General features: G+C 45.0%; 1 protein-coding gene and 2 long non-coding RNA genes across 7 annotated transcripts in view; 2 read left to right on the forward strand and 1 right to left on the reverse strand.

Annotated features, from left to right (window-relative positions):
- The window catches only part of OTULINL (OTU deubiquitinase with linear linkage specificity like), a 25,294-nt gene extending 14,810 nt beyond the window's left edge, over positions 1-10,484 (reverse strand). Inside the window, exons 1-2 of one of the 5 annotated variants that reach the window (XM_052781526.1) lie at positions 6,175-6,264; positions 5,252-5,517 (exon numbers count right to left, since the gene is read on the reverse strand). In XM_052781526.1, the coding sequence (XP_052637486.1) occupies positions 5,252-5,264 (13 nt within the window). In that variant the 5' untranslated portion in view covers positions 5,265-5,517; positions 6,175-6,264. Of the gene's footprint in view, positions 1-5,251; positions 5,518-5,749; positions 5,774-6,174; positions 6,289-9,381 lie in introns of those variants that run through there. The other 4 variants (XM_052781517.1, XM_052781508.1, XM_052781534.1 and 1 more) reach the window with 4 other exon arrangements.
- On the forward strand, positions 6,667-7,075 carry LOC128139356 (uncharacterized). The gene is made up of 2 exons (XR_008234342.1): positions 6,667-6,790; positions 6,905-7,075. It is a non-coding gene; the product is annotated as an uncharacterized LOC128139356 (long non-coding RNA).
- Positions 7,718-21,161, forward strand: LOC128139348 (uncharacterized). Its single transcript, XR_008234337.1, has 3 exons — positions 7,718-8,011; positions 20,434-20,582; positions 20,702-21,161. It is a non-coding gene; the product is annotated as an uncharacterized LOC128139348 (long non-coding RNA).
- The last annotated feature ends 448 nt before the right edge of the window (positions 21,162-21,609 follow it).

Here is a 21,609-nt window from a genome sequence, read left to right on the forward strand (position 1 = left end):
AAATTTGAAGTCTTACTTAGCAGTAAGAATTCTTTTCCTCCTCCTTTTCTTAAATCATCTTTGCTAGACAGCGGAAGACTTGTACCTACAGCCCAGCCCTCCAAGGACGGGCACTCATTAGGTGTTAACGAGGCTGGTTGGTACCACAGGCAGCATCCCTCCAGCTCTCTCCAGGCAGAGGTCTGGCAGGCCACAGCGGTGGCCGTCCCTTGCCCGTGGACACACGCCTGACCCCCCCAGCAGCGCAGGCACCAGGGTCGCTGCCACCCCAGAAGAGCAGGACCTTCTCGAGCCTGCTGCCCATCGCCCCAAAGGAAGGGACCGGTGGGCTCTGCGACTCCAGCACAACCCGCAGCAGCGGCCACCGTGTTGGCACCGGAGTTGGGACGCAAGTGGCAAAGCGGAGGAGCCCCCCAAGTGCACAGGCGGAGGGGTGAAAGGTACCTGCATCGATCGAGGAAGAAGGAAAGTCAACGGAAACCCACGCGGGAAAGATCTCAATGTGAGCGGCACAGAGGAGAACAAGCTTCTTGTCGGACTCCACCGGCAGCGCTCCTAGGACAAAACACCCCTCGGATGGCCCCGGGGGACTCCCCAGCCCCTCGCCGACACCAGCGGGCTCATTCCGAAAGAGCGGTTTGACACCCTGAGGCGTCCTCCACTGAAGCGCTGCAGCCCGGAGGAGAAAGCAGCAAGACATGCCAGTCAACTTGGCAGGCATGCACTGCAGGACAGCCCAAGGAATTTTAAGTTCCTACCTGTCGATAAACAGTTATCCCAAGGGACAGACACTGAGGTGCTGGAGCGTGTCCAGAGAAGGGCAACGAAGCTGGTGAGGGGCCTGGAGCACAAGTCTTATGAGGAGCAGCTGAGGGATCTGGGGTTGTTTAATCTGGAGAAACTGAGGGGAGACTTATCGCTCTCTGCAACTACCTGAAAGGAGGTTGTAGCAGGGTGGGTGCTGGTCTCTTCTGTCAAGTAACTAGTGATAGGACGAGAGGAAATGGCCTCAAGTTGCACCACAGGAGCTTTAGCTTGGCTATTGGGAAAAATTTCTTTACTGAAAGGGTTGTCGGGTATTGGGACAGGCTGCCCAGGGAAGTGGTGGTGTCACCATCCCTGGAGGTGTTCAAAAAAAATGTAGAGGTAGTACTTCAGGACGTGGTTCAGTGGGCATGGTGGTGTTGAGTTGACGGTTGGACTTGATCTTAAAGGTCTCTTCCAACCTAAATGATTCTATGATAGCCAGGAAAACAGCAGCATCAAGGAACCCATGACAAACAAAAAAACCAACTCATCTAGGCTTGTTTACTGTCTAAGCAGTGTCAGTCACAGCTGTTAATTCTTACAGGCGGTGCGTACCTCTGCCGTCAGGTGAAGACCCTGCTCTAAAAGCCAGCCCCCTTTGACCAGGCTGCATCCACGTAGCTCGTCATTCCCATCTCCATACAGGGTCTGCCTCCCGTACCCTCACGACACGGATTTTATGTCTGCCTTCAGAGCACAGCCCTCTCCGAAACCGTCCCAGACTCTGCATGCAGTTGTGTATTTTTTGTATGGATTAATAATCACATATAATTTATGATTAAGAATCACAAATAATTCATGTCTCCTAGTGGTGCGTCAGATCACAAAGCCTGTGCTTTCCCACTAGGTATGCGCAGAGGTTATTCCAGCTGTGTTACTTGTTTGCTTGGGAGTTTCGCCTGTCTCTCTCCCTCTTTCCAAGACAGATTAGAAGCAGAAGGGAAAGGCAACAGAAAGCAAAATATCGAAGCCATCACTCTAAATGCAAATGGCATTTCTCTCCCCCTGCCTCTCAACGTCTAGCCTGATGAAAGTCAAACCTTCAGCTTTATTCTGCAGAGCTAAAGCTATTAGTATGCAAGCAGCTGGGGTGTTTAAACCCTGCTCTCCCTTCACCTTTTAAAGGGCAACAGTTTCAAACTGGCATTTTTTAATTAGCTCTGGCTTTTTTTGAGAGTGCATTACCAGGCACTTCTCGCCTAGAATCTTAAGGAAAAAGGCAAGTTGAAAGGTAAAACTGACTGCATCAAGATAACTTAAATTTCAGTTACTATCACTCACTGTAATACCAAAGTCGTAGCTAGTACAAACATTTCACAAAAATATGATTCAAGAGCCCAGAATATTCTGTGTGGAAGTCCTCTGCTTGTAAAACCACACTATCATGATGGCTAAGGCACGTTTGATATTGTTAGACATTTGGGTGTCAAGAGAAGCTTCCAGCGAAGCGCTCTGGACATCGGTCGCAGGGACCAAGAGACCACAGTTCCCTGACACCTCTGCATTTGCACGAACTGCCTAAAAACTGGACAGTTACGTGGCAAGGTCTACATGAAGTACAAATTATGCAGCCCTGTAAAACATGGTGTCACCCTGCATATCGAGCTCTTCTTGAGGGGCTGGCACATGGCAGAGGCACAACTTACTTTCACTTGTAAACTAAGAAAATGAAATACAGAGTACTGGACAGTTTCTGACCTTGGAACCTGGTAGTGTCATTTTTAAAGATCTACGATGATATGAAATCCCCTCTTTTTAAGACCACAACCTTTGGCAAGCTTGTCACAGCTGAAATTCGTGCGCAGGAAGCAACACAAAATGAGACCAAAACTGAAGGACAGCGAACACGTCCGCAGGTCGCTCCCAGACAAAGGCGTCAGGCACACGCGTGGTGCGGAGCTGCGCTCAGAGCAAAACGGGGGGAAACCGGTGGGACATCTCTTTGTCACACAGACAGGCCTGAAAAAAGTATTTAAGTTTGCAAAAAGAGTGATTTTGCACAAACTCGGCAATGAAAAACTTGCCACCGTTTCCCCGGTGGCAGCTGACCTGCCGGCAGTGCCAAGCACCTTGCCACGATGCTTCGTCGCTGCAGAGATGCTGGGGCAGACTTGACGACAAAGCTCCACGCACACCACATTGTATCATGGCACTAGTCTGATGCTAAGGTACACATTTCCCACTTTCATAGCACCATTCACCCAACGTGACCACCTCACCCTGGAAACATAAATGCTAACCACTCAAAAAATCTGGAAAATCTTGGCAACGTATTACGGACAAGGAATCTGAGGCAGGCTCTTGCCCAAGACCACATGCAGAGCTAGCGACAGGACTAGAGGCTGAGTGTATACAGCATCATCCTGTATTTTCAGCCCTCCACCTTAAGGCGTTGTGCTTCAAATAAGGCCAACACAACTCTTCTGCTCAGTCCACAGCCTTCTCCTCAGAGAAATAAATGGTTGTTGAAAGAAATGTTTGGGCAGCACAAGTTGCCTTGCTAGTCACATCCCTCTGCACGGGTACATGGTGTCAGTGGCATCTGTCCCCACCGGTGACATGGGGACGGGAGCTAGAGACACAGCTCCTCTCTCTGTCAGGAGCTTCCAGCACCTCCACACAGGCTACAGAGAAATCCCAAGCACTGGGGTCTGGATCCTGAGGATGCCAAAAATGTACAGTATCACTCCTCAGCTGTGAGAAAATGGGAAGAAGCTACAAAGACAGGATAAGGCTGAAAAGAAACTAAAAGCTGCTGACTTAAAAATTTCTCAGAAAATTCATGAAGTAGCCTGCAGCAGTTTTGGAGTATTTTACAACATGTTCGCCTTCACTGGAGCCTTCTCAAGAAGTGGACAGTAACACCCTTATCTCCTTTTTTTCCTCGCTTATGCTGGGGCAAAACTTTGACATGATTTTATACGATCAGGCAACAGATAGCCCAACCATGAGTTACACTGTTCACGGGAAAAAAAACAAACTTTCCCTCAAAACAAATTTTCTAATATACAAACTAAACTCTCTCGAGCACCTCAGAACTGTTACAAGAAGCCTAGCTACAAACTCCGCTCTCAAAACTGTCATTGACCACTTTTACTTTGCTGTGAAGTAACGAGTCCTGACAGTTTTCTATCATGAAACGCTCACGTTTTAGTTAATAAAGAGCTATTTCTCTGTCCTTCTGGAAGGCACGACATTGTCTTGTCTGATCCCTGGAGCTGCAACCATGCACAGAGGAACCGGTGTTTGCCATGCCGGGCATCCCAGCAACAGAGCACATGGGCAAAGTTCCCGATTACTGCTACGTGCCGGCACCACGCCAGCTGTATCAACCCAGGAGAGCAGAAAGGATGCCGTGTGTCCACCGTGCCTTCCCAAATTCACTCAAAGCAGAAAACTGATCCTGAAGCAATTTAGGGTTAGATGTCAGACAGCAACTCAGATTAGCGTTTGACTTTAAAGAGTACTAGAACTCCTTTAGAAGTCAGAATGCCTGAATAAAAATGTCATTAGAATAGGACTAATGTGGCCCAATGGTAATTTTTTAAAAAGTAATTTCACAGCCTAAAACAAGAGAAAATTAAGAAGCTCCTTAAGGTATGCTTTATGCAATTCTAACCACACCCACAATTTAGTTATGCAAGTGTAATGGAAGCAGCATCATTATACAACCTTTTGACTCCTGAGTACCTGTCATTCCCTTGCGTTTTCAAAACAACTAAATTATACCCATACTCATCTCCCCTAGTACAGTATGGCACCGTGACTCCCACGGTTCAGCTGTGCGGGGTCAGGAGGTACAACGCAGAGGTATTTCTGAAATCTCACACTCGCTTGCCTGGGTAATCATGCAAGGTCAATCATTTTCAGACATTAAGCTCAAGAAAAACTGCAGACGTTACCAAAAAAACCTTTAATGTTTGTTGTTATATCCTTGGTAGGTAGGATGTGAGGATTTAACCTGGAAGCTGTATCTAAGAAACAAGGTGGACAGAAAGTCCTGATGCTGAACAGGAAGTCCACACCATCTACTCAGGCAATCTGGTCCAAGAAGTTAAACAAAATGAAAAAAAAGTTATATCCCAATGGCAAAAAACCTGAGAACTACAAAAATTAATTATTTTTTTCAGAATTTCAAATCCAAATGCAGACACTTATCCATAAAAACACTTGCATTTAATATCCTGGCCAGCATTTTCATGTTGCTTTTGCCCCTGAAAATCAATTCTAGCACCCTTCACCTGGTAGTATTTTGTACAGATATACAAAATTGTAGCTCTTCCTCTTACTGTATGGTGTCCCCTTCAATTTCTAATTAAATTATTTGTCCAGCAGTAAAGAAATAATAAAATTCTTAAGGGAGCAAACTTCAGTGGCTACAAAGACGTTTTCTGAGCCTTAAAACCAAAATGGGTCATTTCTTCCTGTTTCACACACTTTTTACCTTTTTGTTTCATCACTTGCAGAAACTGGAGAGGGCCAAAGGACAGAGTTGGGAATAACTGTACCTGCACGTATTGTTCACACCACACTAGCTTAAAACTCACTTACTAAATACCACAGAAATCTGGTTCTTTCTCCACTGCAGAAAATGAAAGTATAAGCTGAATACAATTTGTACAGCTCCTCCAAAAAGCAAAGCAGTTGCTTAATACGAAAGGCAGTGCAAAATGTGAGCTGGACCGGTAACCATCAAAGCGGGAAGGTATCCTAAAACACACAGGAGAAAAGCAAACTGGTGGGACGTGGTATCGTCAATCGAAAAGACCACTTGACAGTGGCTCAAGAGATGGATAATACTGAGAGCTACGAGCACCTGGCAAGCACATCAGCAGGGGTGCATGCCCAAAAACCAAAGCAAAACAACCCCCCAAAACTAAAACAAACCCGAACCCCAAACCAAAAATCCCCAAACCAAGCAGCAACCCCCGCAAACGCACACCTGATGCGAGAACGCCACGGGGCTGTTGTTTTAAACCCACGACGATCCCGGGGGGGGTGGTTAGAGCCGAGAGCACAGGGCACCCACAAGGCTCCCGGCCCCGAACACCCCCAAACCCACCTCAAAGCCGTACCCCCCCACCCCGAATCTCTCCTCAGGCACACCCCGGGGCCGCTCCCCTTGCGTCCCCCCCCGGGGCAGCTCGGCTTCTGCCTCAGCCCCACCGCCTTGCATGGCGGGGGGGGGGGGGTGGGGTGGGGTGTGGGTGTCACCCGCGGAGCCCTTTGGAGCAGCTTCCCGGGGATTGCCACTTCGGGAAAACGGCCCCCTCCCCAAAGAGTCAAGCGAAAAATAAATAAAAAAAATATATATAAAAAAAAAAAAGGAAAAACCGCAGACCCTCCCGCCAGCCCGCCGCCCCTCACCCGCTCCGCCGCTCTCCTCCTGCCTCTCCCCGGGGATCAAAGCCCGGCTACGAACCCAGCGCCGGCACCGCCCGGGGCGGGGATCCCGCGGGGCCGCCCCCCCCCCCAGCTCCTTCACCGCCCTGCCCGCCCCCGGCCCCGCTGCGCTGCGGCCGCGGTGAGGTGTTTGCTTTCGTTTTGGCGGGCGGCGAGAAGGCGCGAGCCCTGTCAGGCGCCGCCAGAAGGCGAGGGGGAAGGCGGGCAGCGCCTGTGGGGAAGGGCGGGAAGGCTGACCGGGGCTCGTCAGCCCTCCCTCGGCTGAGGAGAGGAGAGGAGCGGAGCGGCGGTCTCCGTGGCCCCCCGCAGCCCCTCCGTCAGCTAGGTGCGGTCTGGGCTGCGGTGTCAGGCTACGGGCGTGTACATTTTATGGCTGCAGTTGCCTTAACGGAGACCGACGGCGTCGGCGGCTGTTGGAAATCTAGCCGTGAAATGGAAAGACGGCTTAGTGACTTCAAAGTTGGGGTTTTTTGGTTTTTTTTTTTTTACTTTCTCCTGTCATTAAATGTTGATCTCCTCACTAATTCACTCATTAACAAGATGAAGTACATTCATCCAAAAAGAAAGCCACCCTTGCCAGGTACTTTCCCTTATAGCAGTTCTTTTAGGTGTAATTTGTCCCAGAATTTGCATAGACCCGTGTAATTTCTTTTCTGGTTACACATTAAAGAACAATTTTCTTCCATCTCCCCAGGGACTTTGAAGGAAAAACAGAAGGGAATTGTAATGGTCTGAACAAGTGACGCAGACCTAAATCTTTCACAGAGTTACAAGCCGTTTGCTCCAGTACAGAGCCAGGACAAACTTACAGGGTTGGTTTGTTTTGTTTTCTTCTAAAATATCATAAGATATTAAAATGGTTGGAGATAGAAAATCAACACTTTTCATGAAACAGTGAAGGCATTTGTACTGTCTGGCATGAATATCCGATTGTTTCTCCACCCATCTCAGTTAATCTGGGCAAGGAACAAAATAGATAGACCCTGGTAAATATCGGTGTGCCAAGCACTCACTTAGGTGCACTCTCAGAAAGCCACGAACAAGCTTATCCAAGCAAAAGACTATCTAGGCTTAAAAACCAGCTAAAAATAGCAAAAGTAAATGGTTGACTTAAGAGGCCTAAAGCTGCCAGTGTGTGCTGCTCCATCGAAAAATCCATTTTTTGGGAAAAAAAAAAGGCATTTTCAAAGTGCCATCTCTTTGCCTCTCTGCAGCATCAGCTAGCAGGTGCTTTCCCTTTGGATATGCAGCTTATGGTTTACCATAGCTGTGTCTCAGGAGGTGCAGCTGAGAGCGATGCTGTTAGGATATAGCTCACACGGCATCCACCTGCAAAGGCTCCGAGGTACCTGGGATTTGTTTCTGAGCCACGTCTTGCCTGCAGCTATCATATGCTTCAGCTTCCTTCTCGCCTTGGCCAGGCCAGTGTCGGTGGCGCTTGATGGTTTAGCGTTCCAGCCAAATCCAAATTTGCCTCTTTCTGCCCTCTCTAACCTGTGTTAAGATCTTAGGATTTAGTAGGTGATCTCTTTGTGCAGAGACGCCTGAAAGTTAATGTTTATCTGGTTGCTGACTCATTAAAGAAGAGAGGTGAAACACACGTAGTACAAACATTGCAGATCAAGCCCCGTACCAGTGAGTCCTTCCCACTTCCTGGCTCTCTGCTCTCTTCTCGGGGCATTTATTCAGCACTTCAGCACGGTCTAGAGGACCGCCGATGCCCTCCTATGCGTGCTCTTGCTGGGAATAAGTCCTGGGGCAATCGGTCAAACAAGAGATCACTTACTTGAAACCTCTTGAGGTATTTTTTGAACTTAACACTGTCCATATGCCTTTTCTTCCTCCTTAAGCTCTTTCTGGACCTCTTCCCTCAGCCATTTACGGAGAGCTCTCTACTACCTTTTCCCATTTGTGGGCTTCAGCAGGGGAATGTTGTCTCTCCTCCTTGCAAGTCGCTGAGACGGGACAGCCCCTACCCACCTGCTGCTTCTGCAAACCCCTCCTCGGCCTGGGGTGCAGACAGCTCTGGTGAGACTGAGCCAGGTAAGACACAGGCCTCCTGCACTCTGTGTTAGACTGGTCTGGGCATGCCAGTGCTGTTAGCTGAATATGAGTTAGGATCATCCCAAGGAGAGCAAGCAAGGTGGAGGTCTGAGCCGGGATCAACTGCAAAAAGGGGAATAGCAGCTAACTGGAAGGCAGTTTCTGTTACAGACAGTGCAGAAGTGGAAACGTGCTGCTACAAAGGTTCAGAAAGCTTCAGAAAATGTGAACTTCCCCAAAATATCTTGGAAAATAATGTAGGGAGCTAGAGAAGGCCTTACCTAGAGTATGCATTCAATGTGTTTCTACAGAAGTAATGCCTCTCCCCTGCTTTGCCTCCGAGTAGGCAGCAGCTCCGTGAGGACAAGGGGAGAGCTCCAGGGAGCTCAGACTGGAGGCAGCCTCAGTTTGATTCTCTTCCTCCAGACTTTCTGGTCATGGCATTTTGCACATGTTTGTGATACTCAGACAAGGCCACGTGCTGATGGCAATCTTCTACTGCTTAGGGATAGTTATGATATTTCCTTCCTTTAGGGGAGCATTATGAACTTTCCCATAACATGAACCTCCAGGTTTTTCTGCCAGTCATGGCATCTCCAAGCTGCAGGCATGACTGTGACTACCTCCCTCTGCTTGTACACACATGAGACTGCATAGCATTTACAGCAAAAGCTTATACTGAAAGCAGCGCTAAGCAAATGTGGAGACATTTTAACCGTCTCTGTTTAAACCCACAAATAATCAGCAGAAGCAACTGCCATGTTCTTGCTCCCATCTGCAGGTGAGCAGCAGGATTATAACCACAGACCAAAGAACGTAAACGGTTCAAAAGGAGTGAGAAAAGGGTCTGCAGAGACAAAGGCAACAGCAGCCAAACCAGTAAAAGTAGGAAACCTAGCTGCAGAACTGGTGAGAGCTTCGCCCTTCAGTTTTTCAAGTCTGTTATTAACACTCAGGAACCATTTCCCTGTTTATCATCATTTATTACTCCTACCAAGGTCAGGTATAGGCCAACACATAGGTAAAAGTCGCGCCCATGCAGCTGTGATCTGCAGCACAGGAGCTTCCTATAGCTGATCACCAGCTTGGTGAGATGCCAAAATTTAGAGCACAGCTCTACGGACTTACCAACACTTCTCTTTGAGTGGTTAATTCTGCTTCGTTTTTCTTGCTCCGGGGACTGGTCTCTGTTCTTACTTGCCTTTCTGTCATGTCGCCTCTGCATCTCCTCTCCAGAGTATTCCCCCAGCTGGATTTCTCTCCCCTGACTTCTTTTGCTGGGGGTGGAAAATGAGTCTCTACAGACTTAGCTCGTCTTCACAGATCAACAAGCTGTGAAAGGATCTGGCTTCCTGTTTCATTTCCGTTCAAGTTTTCAAAGTCACACGGGCTGTGTGTGCTTCTCCATATCCAAGCCACAAGAAAAAAAAAAAGAAATCAAGCATAACTCAGCTATTTATAAAGGTCACATTGCTACCTCCCTCCGCATCTTCCAAGTTGTTCGAGGGCTGGAGATTGCAGGGTGATTTTCAAACTGTGATGTACCACCCATACGTGGTCTCTATCTTAGTGGTAGTCCTCAGAGAGTCACAGCCTCTTCTTTTCAACTCCAATGTCACGTTTGATTGCTAAGCGTTTAACGTTACTTATCACGCAATCAACATGCTTTCTGTAGAAACACTCTGACCGTGAAAAGGAAACAGGTGGTCCACACAAGCATCCCTTCACTATTAAGATATGGACCATGCTATGTAAAAGCAAAGTTTACACAGATGATACAATTAAATCACTTCATAGATATAGGATTTTTTAGTAAGAATAAGCAAAGGGTCCTTCAAGAGATCCTTTCCTTGCACCTCCTTACTCATTGCTTTAAGTTAAATGAGACCAGTGGTTTCTCTACAGTCTAAGGCTACCAATTGCTTCTTAATGATGCTGTTGGAAGATATAGCCCAATACCATAGCTTACAGGTTCACTAAATCCAGGCTCCTGCTCTGAAAATACCCACAAATTCTTGTTTCAGAGGTGGAGGCAACAATTTGCCTTGCCAGATTCCTCTTCTGGTGACTGTTGCTCCACGTTACAGATGGATTTAAAAAAAAAATTGCTGGAACTCATACAGTTACTGACTCACATTTTCCCTTGCACTGGAATGCCCATTTCCCTTTCTACAGCTTTTATTACAGTATTTTTGTTAAATTAGTTTTAAAATGCTCTTTTTCCGTTATCACCCTTAGATTGCGAGCATTTGCTAAAAAAAAAAAAAAAAGGAAATTTGGAAAGGTGGGGTTGGGGGGATAACCGTTACTTATATTACATTATTCTTTCTGTTTGTTGGCTTCTCAGGAGCTGAAGGTGAAATCTGCTCTCCCTGCTCCGGTCTGAGGCTTGGGCCCCATGACTGCAAGCCTGCAAACACTTCTTATTTCACCATTACTGTGGAGGAAGTAGGAGAGGAACAATTAAGAGTTTGCTGCCTTTGAACACGCTCATGCTATTCACGCTCCATGCTAGTGAGCATCCAAAGGCAGCAAGTGAATGCTTAAAGACAGTGTGTGTGTGTATATATATATATACATGCACACATTTATATGTATAATGCATGTATTTTTCTTGTCTGTGTTCCGTTTCCGTTAGCAGAACAAGATAGTTCTGAGAAGGAAAAACTGTGGGTTGGCTACAGGAGCAGTGCATCTCCAAGGGGAGATTTGGAAAGAAAATTAGTAGGAGAGAAGGAAACACCGCACATGCCCTCTTTTGCTTTACTTGCTCAGCACAGGGTTGGGTTTTTTTTAATAAAGCAAAGCAGCAAGCTGGTCAGTTTAAATTATACAGTGAAAATTAACTGGCTTCACTGCATTGAACTCCCTTTCATCATCTTAAACTCCTCTATTGTACTTCTTAATCCATTTTTGTCTGGTAGGTTGGTTTGCTCTGCCCAGAAGCAGTTCTGGATGTTTCGCACTGCCTACTCATCCTCTTGCAGTTTCCACATTCTTTAACCCATGTACTGCATTTCCCAACCAAGCATAGCTGGTTCACCTGGATAACCCTTTAATAACTCTCTAGGCTTTATCCAAGCAGGAAAAGCATGGATTACCTCACTTTCCTGCTGTGCTGGGGCAGGAACATTTGCCTGAGCTCTGCATTTCTTCCATAGCCCTGTGAGCATCTTTAGGTCATGGCAAAAATGCTGGGACATCTGAACACTCTGTGTGGCAGGGATCTAGGAACTTGGAGGAGTTTTGGAAAGAGATGTCGTCTTTTCTCCAACAGGATCAGGCGACAGGCAAAAAAGGGCTCCAAGAGGGAGAAGAGGACAGACCAGGACCTTCTGTACCCCTTCCTTGCAGGAAAGCCTCAGCTGAGCTTTGGAACGGGACTAAGTTACAAAAAATACAAGATAAATTCCCCACCCCCCCCACCCCCCCCGTGCCTTTTTTTTTTTATTAGAAACAATTAAGAGGTTTATGCAAGGTCATGGGGAGAAGAGAAAGACAAACCTAAAATGGAAGATGATGAGTTTGGTGTGCTAGAAGCAGTGACCACCTGGGCTAATACAGTCCACAAACTAAGAATAGCCGTGTTTTACCAAGCAGCTCATGTTTGCACGCCTGCCTGTTTGCAGTCTTTATCACATTCACAAGCTGACAAGGAAATTTCCTTTGTCCGCCCCCATGCTTCTGTGGTGGGTGTTATCAGATGGCCTCTCCTACCCGTGACATTCCCTTGTGGTTCTGTGAGATGTAGAAAATGAGGTCTGCGTTTGACTTCACCACAGCTCAACACGCGTATTTCCCTGCTCACCAGTGATAGGAGAGCTCTCGATCTTCAACGGCAGTTGGGAAACCCAAACATGACGTGGCACAACATCATCTAGCTATCTGAAAGCTTTAAGCGTGAATGCTTTAGAGATGTGATGACTGCCTGCATTCGTCCCAGAGTTGCGGGCAGTTTCATCTCAGTTACTGAGCTCTAGAGCCAACTTCTTTCTTTCTGCTTTTTCCCTTTCTATCAGAAGCAGACTAAGGTTACAGAGACAAATATCCCCAAGCTCTGCTTGCATGTAGTCACGTTTGTTCTGCTGTAACAAGTTGTCCTACCCTCTTATCTGTTACCTGGAAGAAAATCACCCTTTTAAGAACAATCATCCTTTTAGTGGACAACTTTCTGCTGTAGCTGCGTAAGTTCGGGGCAGGAGAGGCTGCCCTATGCAGGTGTACAAGGGGTTGCTTAGTGGGTCAACAGGTTATCCTTTTCCTTCTGAAGATTAATAAGGGGACTAGCAACAATATTATCTACTTTCTGGACAGATTAGGATTTTGGAAGCATCAAGCAAGTTGTTAGTACAGAGTTGCTGGCTAATGCCTGGGCTTGGGCACAGGAGAGCAACAGCGTTGGGAAAAGGAATCCCTGCTACAAAATCTGTGACAGGCCTTGCTTTTGGACAATTCTTTGTAAATCAGATAGTTTATACTTGGAATCAGAGTCCATATTATGGCTTCTTTTTCTTTAGAAATCAACATGCAAAGACTCAGAATTCAGCTGTTTCTCCTTCAGGCTGTAAGACGCTACTGCCAGAAGAAACAAGACATGGCCTACTCGAAGGCACTTGCCTTTTTTTTTTTTTTTTTTTTTTGGTTCTAGTGTCAGTGCCTGGCTTTGCAACAGTGACTAAATACTTATGTTTTGCTCTCAAAAGTCCATAGCAGCAAATCAAAGCAAGCATTTTAAGACCTGGGCGCTGTGAGTGACTCACTGAGGCTACAGATCAGAGCACCCCCTTCCCTGGGCTTCTCTGCTGAAGTAGGAGGAGCGAGCCGCTTTCTGCCACCTCCGCGAAGAACCGCAGCAGTCCTCAGCGATGGCTTGTTTTGTTCTGAAACAGCAGAACAGGATCACTAAGGGGAAGAAAGGAGCTCATTCTTTTCGGAGGAAGGAGTCAGCCCAACCCAAAACATCAAATGCCATCAGTGAAAAGAACAAAATTCCCTCAGAGGGAGACTTAGCAACAAGCAGGAAAATGAGACAGATATAAAAACCGAGGCCACTAAAGGAAAGGAGTAGCCTGTACCCAGAGGAGCAACAGTGCTGATGGAAAAGTCACAGAGAGACAAGGGCTTGAGCATCTACATGCCCCCTTTCATAATGCAGCTTATTGATCTAAATGACTTTTAGATTAATAGAAACAGTAACAGAAGATGTTCCTTTCTGAAAGATGCTTTGTGCAACTGATAATTTGCTTATTCTGAATTGCAAAGGTAAACATCCTGGTTCTATTTGCCATTTTCTGCTCCCCATCTCCCAACAGAATCACCATCCATGCTGACAGCTGAAATTATGTGCTTCTTCATTTAGCAGGTCAAAACAACCTACTGCTAAGCTAATATATGCTATACTTGTCTATACATTTCACAACACAGAAGGAAGGATGACATTAATTTCTTTTAATTAGGATATGGGACAGGAATTGAGAGTATGAAAGCCTATTTTTGCAGTTGCCAAATTCTTACACATCTTCAGCAAATACTTTTACCACCTGTTATAAAAGGGGAAAGGAAATAAGAAGCTTTCTCCATCTGTAAAGCAAAGCTTGATGATTAAAACCGAGAGATGCTGAAATTACCATGGTGATGGAGACTCTTCAGCTGAATATACAGTCCCCGCTGTGATGACAAGCAGCACTCTCATCTCCCTTTGCAGTGAGTGACAATAAAGACAGAATTCTCCTACTTGCAAGGAATGCCAGCACCTCCCTCACAAAGGATTCAATGATTTCTTTTTCTGCAGTTTTTTATGGCTCTTAGCCCTTTTGACATTCTACTATTTAGACTGCAAGTATTAGGATTTCTACTTTCTGGCAAGTAAATGACATACATATTCTTAAAAAAATAGCCCGTGTTGAGAATGTAAAAATGAGATTTCCTGGCTGTTCCCATATGGCTTCTTCTCAAATATATACATATATGCACATTTCCCTGGACCCACCTTCCACCACAGAAATTTTGTCTCGGTGAAATTTGGCTTTGGATGTTTATAGGATTTCTGGACACCTCATGGCCCTGCAAGAACTGTTGTTCCCTCAGCGTGTCAGGCGTGCAGCGATCCCACCCGTGGGGATGCACAAAGCAGCCTGTGCAGCATAACTCAGAAGGTCTGATCCATCGCTGGCAGGTTGGACTCCAAGCATGATCGCTACAAGTTACAGGAGTCAGGAGCTGGTGCTTTGTTTCAGCTTCTCACATCCATTTTCCACAAGGAAGGTGTGGATTTTGAGTAGCACCGGAAGAACAAAGCAGAAGTCTGCTGCCTCGGTTTGGGAGAAGGACTGTGTCTTGGATTCTGCCTTTGTTTCCTCAAAATTACTTCTAGACTTAATCGTATCCTCTGAACAATCTGGATTTACATTGCATCAGAATAATGCTACTTTCTGTGGCACTTCAGGATGACAGTTTGAAGATACTTGAAGCTGCCACCAAATTTTTATGGGGAGTTTTACATTTAAAAGGATCATTAACTATACAATCACATAATTGGCTCCTTATGTCACAGGTTTTGTTTGAAAAGCTCAAATGGTTTCTACATATGCTAATAAACTTGTTTTAGCACCGAGAGCATAAATACATGACAAATTGTCTGGGAGGAGAAATGAAAGGGAGACCATCTAAACTTCCATTTTTGTGAGGGAAGAAATCTGACACGCTGGAGGCACAGCAGGAAACCAATGAGGAACAGAATGTACAACCGTTGCTGCTGTTAAATATAGATCCTCAGCTCTGAGGCATTGAAGAGCCTTGCTCTTGGGGTCTTTTTCTGCTAACAAGTGTCTCATGTCCCCCAAATGCCTCGCCTTCAGGACATTTCAAAAAGTTGAGTCAGATGAGGGTATTCTGCCTCTTTCTCCATCTACTTACTGTAAGTTATTCCAGAAGGTGCTGGAGCACTTTTCTGCAGGTCATACAAGCATAATGTTGCTGGATTTTCTTTTTTTTTTTTAAGTTTTTTTATTAGGTCTAACATAACTGTCAAATGCACAGCTCTATTCTGCCATCAATTGTGTATTACAAGTGAAAAAACCCAAGCTGACGATTCTTTATGCTTTGCTACATTTGGTTTTTTCCAAGCGAAGGTAGGAACAGTCCTTCCTCCACTGACCTTCAAGTGTTAGTCTGACACAAAATGTACTAGTATGAGTCAAACAGTATGACGACAACAGCATCATGGTAAAGTAAATATCATATAGTTCTACTTCCTTCCACTGGCAATATTTCCAAGAGACAGACTTCATAAAGAGCTACACCCAATAGTAAAATAATTTGCGCTCCATAAACAAATACAGAGAGTTGTTATAAAGTCCAACATGGAGCTCAGCCAGAAATGAGCCACTACTTTTAAGTGGCAATATGTCAGCTGCAAATGAGCAACTCAACAGAGGCTGAGACATTTGTATAGTCAAACTAGTAGGAGGCCTGAAAAGCCAAAGTTAAGGCTGCAGATGGTAGTAGGTTTTGCAAAATGAACACCCTCGGTCTCTGGACATGGACCTACAGTTTTGGAAAGCTCCCCCCCCCCCCCCCCCCCCAATGTAACATTAGATTTGTCTTGTTTATGGAATTAATTGAAACATTGCAAAAAAGCAGCCTAAGTGTGGCTGAGGGAATGGCAAATACACACTAGCCAGCTGCCAGACCTCCTGTTTTCCTCATCAGAACCAGGGACAGGATTTCACAGTCCAACCTACGTAGAGACCTCTGCTACCGTCCTCCCTCCATTGCCTAACTACTGTGATAGACTTGCTAAGCCAAACACCACCGACACGAACAGTTGAAGCAGTTTTGGCTTTTTTATATAGGAGCTCCACGGTGTGGAGTCAGCTGTCTCGCTAGAAATGGGAATCTGAGATATGCCTGTCGCAAAGACAGATTTAGGATGTAATGCCTGCTCGGTTGCCTCAAAAGGAGGCCAGGACATGCAGTGTGCTTTAAAACACTGTAAGGCAACAACATTAGTACATACAAATTTTTATACCTAACCTATTTAAGTGCTGGGTCTCTATGTGTAGAGATTCTTCCCAACAAAACTGCTCTCAGCACCTGAGCACTTTGTTTCTAGGACAGGGTACTTTGGACATGAAGCTGTGTCCTTGTGGCGTGTACATCCTTCCTGCCAGTCTAACGTCCATCACCGTAACGGAGGATAGGCAGTCAGCAGAAGAGCACGAAGTCCCACACAGCTCTCATGATTTGCCATTTTTTGCCTCTTCTTTTTTTCCCTGACACAAGTGTTTCTACACCCCCCATGCCAAGAGCAGCTAGGAAAGACCTATTTAACTGTTCCATAATGAGCAAAGAGCCCTTTCGCCTCCTCTCTCATGGAGTGGTGTAGGAAAGCCCTGAGTATGCACCAAAGGGAAGAACCTGGAGAAATGCAAGTAGACATTTTGAGACCCCAGCTCCAGCAGAGCCCCCTCAGAGCAGTACAAAGAGAGCTCTGGGGATTGCATCCTCCAGCAGAAAGATTAGAACAGCAATCCCTGGTGAAGGTAACGCCTTTCAGTGTAACACTTCTCTACAATGAAATAACATCATTTTGACTTCCAGCGGCTGGAGAAACTCTCAAATGTTAAAAAAAAAAAAAAAAGTTTTGATGACAAGAAATAGCTGCAATAAGGCAGGGTGGCAGATGCTCCATGACAGCACCACAGCATAAAAGAGAAATACAACAGCTGTTGATACTTAAGAAAACCCAGCCTTATACTACTTTGTAATAGACCACCTCCAACATTGACACAAAGGTGTATTCTTCATCTAATACCCTTTCATCCAACTGGAAAGCTTTTCCCTTGCACCTCTAAAATACAACAGAGGGGGAAGCTCAAGTGACATGGTAGAAGTTGATACTTCTCTGCCTGACTTGGGCAACAAGTCAGTGTTTGACATCAAGCAAACTTAACCATGGAAAATAAAACCCTGCATTACATAGGACTGTAACACCAAGGCTCTGAAAAAAACCCTTTACAACGTTGGCTGCAGCTTTCACGCTATTAGATTCCACAGCATGTGCATGTGGTTTCAATATTTCTTTTTTTTTAAAAAAAAGCCACTTCAAATATAAATAGATTATCACAATGGTTGCTTGCTAATACAGGGTCTGATGTGTGATAGAAATTAAAAAGTAGAAAAGCAAGATTGCTAGAAAAAATACTTGGCTTATCTGGGAATAGATTTGTAAAGCAGATAAAGAGTTTCTGAGGAGCACTTAAGCACAGAAACAGTTCACATCTGAACTAACGGCAAAGAGCATTCCCGTTTCCTCCTTTTTTAAAACCTACAGATGGTGTTTAGGCCTTGTAAAAGGTTACCCCTCTCAACTCTTGCAGTTGACTAACAGAGAAAAATACGTTTCTTGATTATTTGTCAAAGCAAACATTACAGACTCAAGAGGAAGATTCAACTTTAATCAAGTACTTGCACTACTTACCTAACCACGCACAACTGGAAAAGTCACAGCATGCAAACAGAAACAGATGTTTGCTTTCACAAACAAATGCCATCCTTACCCATCCATAAATCATTCAGAGGATGAAAAGGAATCATACTCCTATCGGCCATGTACTGACTATCCCAGAACATTCTTACTCAAAGATACTTATAATATCTTTATTAAATACCAAATAAAGATATTTTCCTCTCTGAACTTTATCTCTGCGGTCTCTTCGGGATATTAGCTTCCAAGACAAGCAGCAGACACTTCTAAGGGAATGCTTTGAACTTGCACAGAGAGTTATTTTGAAGGGATGCCATCTATTCTCAGTATACTCCTATCTTGCCTCCACTGGACCCATTAGCTTATCAGAAATTACTGGAAATACTTTTTAGAGTAAAAATCTTGATTACTATTTTGCATATTTGAACATGTTGCCAATCCAATCCTCCTCTTTCCCATCTCCAGGGGTTACCATCCTCTTCAGCATTTCTCCCATCCTGCTCCAAAGATGTTGAAAGTTGGCTGCAATGTATTTTTCATGGCTGAACTGCTGGATGACAGTGCACTCTCTAAAGCCGGTCATGACCTAGTAACAGACAACTTACAGCCAGTACAAAGAGATAGCAAATAGGAATGTATCAGCATGGAGAAAAAGACATTAAGTAAATTAGGTATTTGTTGTAAAGTTCCATACCAAAGAGCAGGACGTGCACAGGCAGCCATGCCATGGTTTCTGTAGGTGCACCATTCTTCCCTTGGTCAGACTCCGAGGCGGTGGCAGGGATCAGATGCACAGTTGAAGTCCAGCGTTGTCCATGCCTACTCCTAAGGAGGCTAACTTCTCATTGGCATCCTAGTAAGACACGCACGTGCAGTCACCTCCTTTCTGTGTTTGCCTGCCATCTTTCACTTTCTCTCCATAGTCTTATTTCTCCCCAATCTCCATCTGTCTCGGCCTCCCTGAGTACTTTTTGAATTGTTGACTGTCTTGAAGTGGATGTAGCACCCTTGGCTTCTTCAGTACATTAGGCAGAACAAGCTCATGCTGTTACCATGTCATGAGTAACTCAGATTTGGGAAAAGCTTTAATTTCTTTCCCATGAACTACCACATAATTCAACTCTGAGGCAAAGCCCTAGGAAACTAGGCTTCCTTTCTTTGTGCATATAAATATTCACCTATGTGTCTCTTCATCACTGCTATATTTCTACTTACAGAGAAAGCAAAGGAAAGGCAAATATAATTTTATGCCTGACTTTGGTTTGCAAACCCTGAATTCAGAAAAAAGAACCACCAAGAATTGTATGTGCAGTCAACATACCTTGAAGGAATCTATACACTTTTCCACATATGTACATCTTTTTGCAGTATTTGCAGTGTGCATGCACTCCACTGCAGCTGCCACCCTTTCTTACAGCACAACGTTATCCCTGTGTGCCAATGTAATTTATCAGTGCAGACATCATATCTTTCATTTCCTCACATCTGATGATCCATCAGAATTAAAGTAGCTGGAGAAAGAGCAACATATGGAGAACGTATTTTAAAACATGCAAGTGAATGACCAGTTTTCTTTTCTCCCGTGAGTGCTTGCATACACGCCCCACACTGTGATAAATTCAGGCAACACCATACACATTCACGGAGTAACTGAATGTGTATCTCAGACTTTACTGAGCAGCGACAGAAGCATCATACATAGAAAGTGAGGAGCAGTGTAGTGCCTTTGTGCAAATGAAACTCCCCAACAATGACTTGGCAAATTAAAAGGACAAGGGCATTTTTCACTGCTGTTGCCTGAGTTGCAGTGAAGAATGCTCTCAGCAAAGGTAGTGGATCTACCTTGACAGTCTTGCTGCAGGTCACAAAACTGCCAGCTAACCAGCGAGACTAATTCCCCAGGGTCACACCATCAGATCAATTAGTTTTGGCAACCACCATGTATGAAGATTGCCCTGAAAGGTGTGATTTTCTGCAGAACAAAGGCCAAAGCTGAAGTTTTGTGTGAGTTATGAAGCAACCCCTTGACCACAGAAATGTGCTAGATGGAAAACAATGCCGTTAATTTCTTGACTCCTGGCAGAAACAACACGCAGCTGCTGGCCCAGCATAAGCTCTTGAAAAAACCCAATAAATTACATGGAAGAAAAGAACATTAGAAGGAACAGTTATTAGACCTGAATCTCTCTTATGCTCCTGGAAGAAAAGAAGTTTGCCAAAAGGTGAAACTGTTAGGAGCTCAGATGATTGCCTCATCCATATCATGACCACCAGCATAATAGGAATTCAGCTAGGATTTTCATACCTAAAAATTCCCTAGAGAGTGGGATAAGAGAAAACAGAGAGCCTCTTATAGCAAGCAGATGACTTCCCCAGTAGAGATGCAGACCCCTATTGCAACCTTATACTTATCATGTATCAAATATTTATGCTATATCCATACTTCATGAAATAGAGAATATCATATTTCCATTTTAAAAAGTAACAGACTATTAAGCAGGTGGAGATCTTGAAAAGGAAATGGATGGCTAAACATTAAGTGAAAAATTAAGTCCACTTAGAAAAATTAGTACTTAATCCAAAAAGACAAATAAAGACAAATAAAGACTCAACTCACTTTAGACTTGAGAACCACTCAACACCCAAGCTGTGGGATGGAGTATAACAGCATGCTTTACATTCTTTGCAAGCAGGTCTGAAAAGCGAGGGAAGATTCCCAGCTGTTATCCACAGCCAGTAACCAGGGTAAAAGCAGCAATCATCACCAGATTTACACCCTGCCTTACTTTGTGGAAGATCCTTGGAAGAAACGGGTTTAGGCCTCCATCAAACTCTAAAAGCAGTGAGTAATTTTGATGTTCAAGGACTTTTTGGCGGTGACCAAGTTACCCCCAGGACACCCCATCCTAAAAGCCTCCCTTTAATACCTCATGATATATCATGACATTCTTTTTCCATCAGCGTCAACCGGCCAGGACTGTCCACTAGCATCTAACACTCCCAACAACAGCAACAAAACCAGAACAAACCAATGGATGCATCAACTCCTGTAACTGGGGCTAGCACAGATTCCCAGCTTTGAGTTTCCTGGTAATCAAAGAGTCCAGAACCCTCCAAGTCCCAGGAGAGCGCTCCATCGCCAAAGAAGGAAGTACTCTCTCACCATCGGTCTTGAGAGATGGCAAATTAAATGACATCATTCTGCAAATACTCAGTGGATCTTGGCATCACTGAAGGGAAAGTCTGAGAGCTTGAAGAACCGTCCATCTCAAGGGATCACATGGTCTTCAGCAACACACAGGCAAAATACATGATGTAAACTGCTATTTGACCAGCAGTGATTAGGCAGATTCCCAATGGTACAACAGGGCAAACCTTCAGCTGCTGCCAGCTCTTCCTCAGTATTTGGGAGTAACCCTTGGGATAGCAGAGACTGAGTTGGTGTGCTAAGTGAATTTCTGGTGCTGACTACTGCCAGGTGAGTCTTCGGGAAGCTTAACGTGAAATTTCTGCAAGTAATCTTTGGAGATACTCCTGCTGCGTGATTTCAGTGCGGAAACAAGCCTCCTGCTTGGGACCCAAGTAAATCCTTTTGCTGAAGTGAGGGTGCTAGCCTCACTAAAATCAGCATTTGAAATTTAATTTGAAAGTGATGAGTTTCAGCTTAATCAAGTCCAAGGCAGGTTACAATTTCCTCCCTCAGGATGAGAGGAAATGAGTTTGATGGCTCCAGGAGCTGGCAAGAAAACTCCTGGAAAAGGAATTCTTGGAAAAGTCAGGGGAGCCAGGCTGACTGAGTAGTAAAATGAAGGCCAGCAGTAGTCAGCTTCTATTTGTTTAGGGATCTCCATGCTCAGTTCCATCAGAAC

This window comes from Harpia harpyja, chromosome 1 (assembly GCF_026419915.1).
Source record: "Harpia harpyja isolate bHarHar1 chromosome 1, bHarHar1 primary haplotype, whole genome shotgun sequence".
Lineage (NCBI taxonomy): Eukaryota > Metazoa > Chordata > Aves > Accipitriformes > Accipitridae > Harpia > Harpia harpyja.